Source organism: Cariama cristata, unplaced genomic scaffold (genome assembly GCF_000690535.1).
Source record: "Cariama cristata isolate BGI_N322 unplaced genomic scaffold, ASM69053v1 scaffold17530, whole genome shotgun sequence".
NCBI lineage: Eukaryota > Metazoa > Chordata > Aves > Cariamiformes > Cariamidae > Cariama > Cariama cristata.
Window position 1 is genome coordinate 25,501 of NW_009595440.1, and position 8,145 is coordinate 33,645.

Sequence of the window (8,145 nt, forward strand, 5' to 3'; positions counted from 1 at the left end):
CGAGGCAGTAATCAGGTTTTCCATACAGCTGGCAGTTCAAATAAAAAGGATTGCTGCTCTAAAGATTAAAAAAAAAAAAGAAAAAAGAGAGATAAGAAAAGGTAAAATTGTGGATTTGTGTATTTGCCAGGACTTGTTCAGTATAAAAAGCAAAGTAGAAACACAAAAACGATTTATGCTTAGAATGACAGGGATGAACTGTTATTTGCTAAGGATTCGTCATATTCAAAATCGGATTATTTGTAGTTTTCTAGAAAACTTAACTGTGGTATTTCTGGTATAAAATACTGATACTGTTACAATCATGTTTACGGTATGAAATGAATTGTTTTCCGTGATGTTGACCAGTTGTGACATGTAACACAGTTTCCCTAGAGTAGCATGTATGTTTATTGCTGTAAAATGAGATTTTTTTTTTTTCAGTTAACAATGAAACAGCATCTTGTGATCACTTGTGTGAAGTCATTGAGTTTAAATGATAGGTAAGAGAAAATGAAAATACCTGTAAAGCAGAAATTTGGGGGAGGAAACTTTTCAGTAGTTATGGTAGTAGTTATGACTAAGTTTAATAATGACAAAATAGTAATGGGAATTTTAAAAAGTCTGGATTAAAATCCATATAGGTTGATGTACACGTTCCTTTTACTTGCACTTTACAGCATAAAAATATAAACTACATTAAAACCTCTACAAACACAAATTGCATTTAAATTAACATTGAATTTAAACCAAAACACGTTGGCATGTCTACAGTTGCTATGTGCATCTTTCCTCAGATCATGATTTACCAGCTTGTTGACTATCTATCTAAAAGAAGTATTTTGCCATCATTTCTAAAGCTGTCCCGGTTGCATTCTTGTTTGGGAAACGGTTGCATGCAAAGGCACAGGGTTAACACCTGCCTTCACCGGAATTGGTGGTAAAATTGCCATTAGCTTCACTAAGATTAGTTTTAATTCAGTATGCTATTACTTTTGTTAATACTGTTCAGTAGTTAAAGTTTTTTTCTGTTCTCTGCGTGCAAAAGGTAGAGTTACGAGTCTTTCTGCAAGCACGAGCATGCACGGAGGCAGCTGGGCAGGCAGGCAGCTCGCCGAGCACACAGCCTTCTTTGGCCACGGACGGGGTTTTTTTCCCCAGACTGAAGTTTTTCCCTAACAAGAAGAAGTATTTTCTGCAAGAAACACAGACACAGCAAAATTCCCCCTCTGAATTTTTAGCCGCTACCTCACCACCTATACAGGGACCTATACTACTGAATAATGACTGTTATTTTGACATGCAAGATATTCATTGAAACAATCAAACTCATTTTACCTATTATATCATTGCCATAAAGAGATCCATTAAGAAACGTGGCTAGTCAGATCAAGCTGTGTCTAAACTATCCCTGATCAGAAATGAAAGATGATTCAGCATTTACAGAAGTAAAACATACAGAGGAACCAGGAGGTGGATGGATTAAGTTTAACGGGAACTTCACATCAATAAAATAAACAGCTGCATGAGTAGCCACCATTTCTGCTAGTGACAGATCACCTTAATGAAAAGATAACGATGCAAAATACATCAGAGGAAACAAAGAAAGCTGAAGCATGGCTCCTAGAGCTGATTTTACAGCAATAAAGAAGCAAGGAGTCTAAAGAAGACTTTGTCTGAAGCAGGGAAATTGAACATCATTAGAAATAAAATATCTCATTCCACATTGGCAAAATCTTAAACGGTGTATGGATAGTTTGACCAGCAATCTGTCATGGTAACGTGGTCGAGATCAGCAGCTGAAAGGTTATTAGCATTACCTAAGTAAGTATCCTGTTCACTACAGTTTTAGAGGTTGTTCTACTTTCTTTCATAGTTCAATCAAATTTGTATTACTGATTCTATGCAAAAATTTTCCATAACTATATATAAGAATTTCTCCTTTACCTACACACTCACAGAGACAAATAAATTTATTGGTTTATAAACTAGCTAGCAATAAGTGAAATTAATACATATGTATTATTGTACCTATTTGATATAGACAAGGAATTTAGCTGAAATGAAGAGGAGATTGATGTTTTTCTCTTTTCCATACAATATTTCAGCTCCCCACACACTACATTAAATATGCAATAGATTTCTCACATGATTATTCTAGAGGCTTGCATATTTTATTAGTAACTAAAGCAAAAATTGAGCTATACTCCAGGAAAATTAGGTAATAATATTTAACCACTAGTTTTAATACAAGAAACGGTCATTTTATAAAAAAACAACAACAACAAAGAAACAAGCAAACAAAAAAAATTTAAATAAAATACCTATTTAAAAGAAATGAAGCACCTCATCTTCAAGTAAGTAGGGAGCATGACTTACCATGGAAGGGACAACTGGGTAAGCCGAGCACACGAATATCACTGAGATCCAAAGAATGAAAACAAAGTTTAACCTGCGTGGACGTCAAAGAAAAACTGAGATCAGTTAAAATTTGCAACAAAATCAAGCAAAACTTCATGCATAGAGATAAACACACAAACAGTATATTTTCTCCATCTACAAAGTAATCCGCAGTGTCTTTACCTGATCATTTTTTACTCAGGAGTGTATATGTATGTACATGCAGTTGTACTACCAAATTCCTCACATATCCTTTCAGTTCTTTCTTAGATGACCATTTTATACCAGAGTTCAGGAGTGAAAATGTCATCAAAGCTGATTTTATTATGACTAATTGGTCCTTGTTTGGCCTTTTCTTCTTGTCAAATGGGAAAATGGCAAGAACACACATTCAGCTGCCATTATGCAACTACCAATTGATTTCATTTAAAGTGTTCCATTAAAATGTCTCTCAAGTGGGTTTACTGTTAAGTCTGTATCATTGTAGTGAACATGGCCAAAGGTCTAAAGATTTCAAAGCTACATTTCAAGAATTTTTTACCACTTCCAATATATCATATTAAGACCTTGTAAAGCCTGTCTGCAAGGGAAAAACAGTAAAAGTGCACTTTAAGTAGAAAGTAAGTTCCTCAAATACTATTATACTTAGAGTAGCCACAACACAGAGAACAATACATTACATCTATAGCTTTTTCTTTTTCTTCCTCCTTTTTTTTTTTACATGCTTAGTTTTTAATGCACCCAATTTTTAAGTGGTTTTCTTACAACTTAAGTTCTTGGACATTAATTTCCTCTCTTGCATGCAGACATATCTTAGCCTACATTAAGTTTATTCAGTCAAATTTTCTGTAGGATTAATAAATTCTGTTTATCTCCATCAATGTAGCAAATGTTTAATGTCTAAGAGCATCATTTGTTGCTGCAACAAATTTAATTATGCAACATTTAATGTATTTGTGCAACATTTTAGGGGGTCCTGTGGTTTATTTAAACAGAATACTGTAAAAGCAGTGAGAGTCCCACAAAGTCTGTTGATGTTACACTGCACAGGCGAGGGAATGCTGAAAAACAATAAATTTAATTTTTTTTCTTAGAATCAAAACGCTAAGGATCGTTTTTTGACAGTCACCTGGTGTTAGACATGCATGCCAGTCACTCAGCAGCCTCAAACGTTGCATATCCTTCAGTGTTTACACTAAAAAATCAGCGTACAAGGGCTCTGGAAGGGAATTCTGTGTTAGCCTTTGGGGAGACCTGAACTGTTATAAATTCTGGCAACTTTAACGGGAACATTCAGTCTCCTGAGGTAGATGCATTTAATTCCAGGAGGTAAAAAGCAGTAAGGCCTTCAGGTAAGATCAGAAGGAATACAGTGGTTTGTAAGAGCCTTTAACACTTTTAATAGAAAAGTTCATAATCTGATCTCAGATCGTGGTTGAATATTTTCTAATCACCACTGTACGTGGTGCTGCCGATCATGTCAGTAGTTGATATAATCCAATGACTCCTAAATAACTTTTAAAAAGTACGTGTTTGTAGTTGCTGGTAAAGTACTTCAGGATTCTTCAGGACCAACAGGACTATAGAACTATAAGATGAAATTAGCCTCATTTAAACACCACAGTAAGCAATCCGTTTATAAAAACCGTCAAGAGAACATTTGACTATTTGCATATTCAGTATATGTCCTCTTACACAGAGAGAAAATCCTTTCATTTGAATTGAACATCCCGTTCCGACTCGTACAGGACCTCCAACTCCAACCGATAAGCGGATTAGCCCGTGTTTCTGCTGCAATGCGTGTTGGATTCTGCTTGAGTATAGTTTAATGTCAGCTTTCATTGTCTCTGCAGTTAGTTTAAGTCCATTTTAATACAAAATTAACTTTCACACAACATTATTTGTGGAAGACGAGGGACAAGAATAGGCTTGTGATTAAAGTTCAGGATTTCTAGGTTCAATGTTGGAGCTTGCATCTGAGACTCTGCAGGTAACCTTTGATGCATTACTGACTTAGTTTTTTTTAATCATGAGTTGTTTGAGTCCCTGGTGACCTCCCGTTGTGCCTGATCAGTACCTCCTGTGCTTACCTTTATCACATCTCTCTAAAAGAGTGGATTTGGCCACATTTCTAGCTCAGAAGACACGAGAGGTGCCCAGAGACTCCCTGTAGGCACCTTCGACATGAGCAGGTGGTGAGAGGACAACCAAGCACGGCCACCAAGCAGCTCCCAGGGGACCCCAAGGCGATGGCCACGCGGGTCCAGACAGGATGAAGCTTTGTGTAGCCTGGAGCAAAACAGCAGGTTACAGAAACTTTGAACAACACGAGAAGACAGCTCTTGTGTGACTTTCTAAGGAAGGACAAAAAGATGATCAAATACGCTTGTTAAGTCTGTTTCACGCAGTGGGTCGGAAAAGGAAAGAAGCTCCTATGGCAGCAAATCTCCCAAGCATGTCGCAAAACCAATCGCGTCTGGTCTGAAGAGTAGGAAGAAAATAACGGTTGATCTGAGGGTTTGCATGTATTTCTTTCATTCTCACAGCAAGACCTTTCTTAGCAAAATTCTTTAGCCTGCTTTCTGTTTCCAATTCTGCCTAAAAGTCATCTATGACAGACTGCGGTTCTTAGGACCTGACTCTAAGAGGAGACAGGCAAGTGATATTTGGGGGTTCCCCCCACAAAATCCAAGAGCAGATTCCACCTTTTCGAAGGCTTTGACCAGCTGAGCAACCACAAATTGCTCTCATGCGAGGCAGATACAGATGGCAGTTAGGTGAGTATGAGCAATTGAGACACCACCAACCCAGAACTGGGCTCAAGGGGTTTGTCCACCTCTGAGACACACAGGAGTGGTGTTATCTGAACAGAGCGAAAATTCAAGCTCTCACATTTGCTTCTCACTTCTTTGAGTTTATTTTTTTCTAGCTATTCAGGATGCAATTTAACACACCACAACTGTGATTTGCATGCATAAAGTGTGTATGGAGATTTAGATACATTCAAGATATTCCCACTTCAGGTTTGGATGAATCAGGTTTAACAGAACAAGTGGCAATTGACATTTCTGTCTTCTACTCTGTCTGCAGAGCACCCAGACTGAGGCTTTGCTCCCAGGTAAGGTTCACCAGCAGGTGTCATAGGTCATATGAATCATTAAGAACCATAATAAAAATTCCCAGCATCCATAAAATTTGCATTTTATGAGACTAAATTAGCAGCAATATCTTCCTTGTTGGCAAAGCCAACAACATCACCTCTTCCCTCCTGCTTGCTTTGGTAAAGTAACCGTGTATTGTACCCCGCTGCTGCTCTCATTTGGTTTCCCCACGAAAAATATATGAAACACAACGCAAAGCTTGCTGATAAGCCTCTCGAGTCTTGCAGCTTAATAAGGTGAATAGGCCTATAAGCTTTAGAACATGATGTTTCCCTCCCCCATCACCGTAGTAAATCTAAAGTGTTTCAACTGGCATTGTGTGCCTTTGCTAAGGGATCCAAAAAATAAAAACACAAGAATACAAAACCTGTCTGCATGATCCATTGATATAACCCCAAACATTGTAAAACCATAGCAGGTTAGTGGTCTGGATAAAGGCAAGGTGCTAAATCTTGCTGTTCCCCTCTAGGATGCTCACAGTGAAACCTCAGCATGGCTTTTTTTTTTGGAGAAAGCTGTCTGGCTATTTTTCTCCGATTTCAAATTTTTTCTTGCTTTCAAGAACATCAAGAAACCAAAAAGCCAGGATGGTTTGCTTTGAGATCATAGCAAGGTGCAAAATGGAAATTAAACATACTCACAGCCTATAAATCTGCTTCTGACTCAGTGATAATAGAAAATCCCAGCAAGACACAAAGACAGAAGAAAAACAGAAGCCAGAAAGCAGGTTTATTCCTTTGGTCGTTATTCCTTCATGTTCTCACCACCAGCAAGGGGGTGCAACCAGGCCCTTCGCTTGTACCACTGAGATCTCATCTACAGAGGCACAAAGGAGCTAAAAAGCTGCTGTAGACGCACACTTTGACTATTTCTGTGCATTTCCCTGCCACGGTTGTTTCCATCCCCTTAAACTTGGTTATGATCCGGAAAGCGCACGCCCCTGGCTAACAGGGGTAAGGGCTTATAAGGTCAAATGGTGCAGCTGGGGGGAAGCACAGCTCTTGCCTCCCCCCTCCTGCCCTCGGATATTTGACCAGGCAGGGACCGACCATCTCCAACCGCTCCACGAGCTCGCCGCACTCATGCCTGCGGGCTGGAGCCTGTCCTCTGTGTTATTGACTTTGCTCCTGTGCCACCAAGGTGTTTGCACAGAAGTGCTCTCCGTGGAGGATGTGATAGTCTCATCAAAGGTCGGGTGCATATTTTCCGAGTCCGTCGAGGCCCACGTTGGCTGCCGTGGCTGAACAGCTCTGTGTTCCTGTTTCAACTTCAGAAGTTCTCCAGAAGGAGAGACACATTTATTGCGTTTCGTTTTGCTTGCTAACGTTGCCGTCTGCAGAGCGAAGTCCCGGGAGCGATACGCTGCTCGAGCTCCTTGCAGATGGGGACGGCTCCTACGCTGAGCCATGGCATGGCAGCCCACGCTTAAGATGCACGGCTCCTTTTCTAAAGCCTGATTTTCAATGCAATTCCACTCAGGCATCATTCCCCTCTAAGCCTGCGTTAGCAATGGTTAAGACTCCAGCAATGCACCTTCTGACGCACAGGTTTGATCTATGAGGAGAAAAAGAAAATCAAAAAGGCATTAAAGCCAGAAGCAGCACTGCCGCTCCTGCCTCCTGCTCCGTAATGACACTTTGCTTTGCCCGGACAGACACTCAGCAGCTGGCAGGGGTGCAGCAAGCAAGCGGTGTTAGACTACATAAGGAACAAGATTTGTGGACATATAGATAACGTGAACCTTGGGATCTGGGTTGCCACCCACTTTCGAAGCACTTCTGCATCTTCGGAGCTCTGCACGTCACTGTCACAGCAAAGGGGATGAAGTTGCAGTCTGATCCTCCCATGCCAGAAGTAGAAATTAGCTTTAAAGTCACATTTTTGATCCTACCTCAGACAGGAATTGTCGGCTGTGTCATAGTCACCATCCTCAGGATTTTAAAGTCTAAATCATCATCTATAATTATACATATTCTTTCTCCTGGTTACAGTCAACGTACACAGAGATGATGTGGGCAGAGACAGCGTGAGTTTCCTTAGCCCACTCCCCAGCACGGGGCAGAGCTGCTGATTGCGTCGAATCGTGCAGTGACGTAAAACCTGAGCCTGCGATGCCAAACGTCGACATCTCCCATAGACCGCAGTGCGTGGGACCTTGCAGGCCCTCTGCCAAGTGCACAAATCAAATGTCCACGCGACTTCTGCTGACGCTACCACGTTCATGCTATATTCTATGGGAGGTGACAAGAATAACGCTTTTGGCAAAAAAGTATTTAAACGTGGCAGAAAATATTTCCAATTTATAGACGCTCTAACATTTTCATCAGATTCTTTAGCATGCCTTCAGAAAAACAATCTGCATGAAGTACAACAACATGTAAAACAACCTCTCATTATTCTCTGTGCATCACCACCAAATGTTAAAGTCATTTGATAATTTATCTAGATTAAAAAAAAAAAAGCAGAGCAGACAAAACTTCCTCAACCCATTAAGAGGAGACCCAGTAACTGAAAAGTAGTGGTAATTAACATTTTTGCCATGCTTATTTGTGCATGCCAACATAATTTATGCATTCAGAAATTTCTCAAATAGATCCTACAGGAA

General features: G+C 40.0%; 1 protein-coding gene across 1 annotated transcript in view; it reads right to left on the minus strand.

The window, feature by feature from the left end:
- NPS (neuropeptide S) overlaps positions 1 to 7,023 on the minus strand; it is a 7,178-nt gene extending 155 nt beyond the window's left edge. Inside the window, exons 1-4 of the mRNA XM_009702200.1 lie at positions 6,621 to 7,023; positions 4,557 to 4,668; positions 2,359 to 2,431; positions 1 to 58 (exon numbers count right to left, since the gene is read on the minus strand). The exon at positions 1 to 58 is cut by the window's left edge and continues 155 nt beyond it. Of these exons, the coding sequence (XP_009700502.1) occupies positions 1 to 58; positions 2,359 to 2,431; positions 4,557 to 4,668; positions 6,621 to 7,023 (646 nt within the window). The remainder of the gene's footprint in view (positions 59 to 2,358; positions 2,432 to 4,556; positions 4,669 to 6,620) is intronic.
- Between the last annotated feature and the right edge of the window lie 1,122 nt (positions 7,024 to 8,145).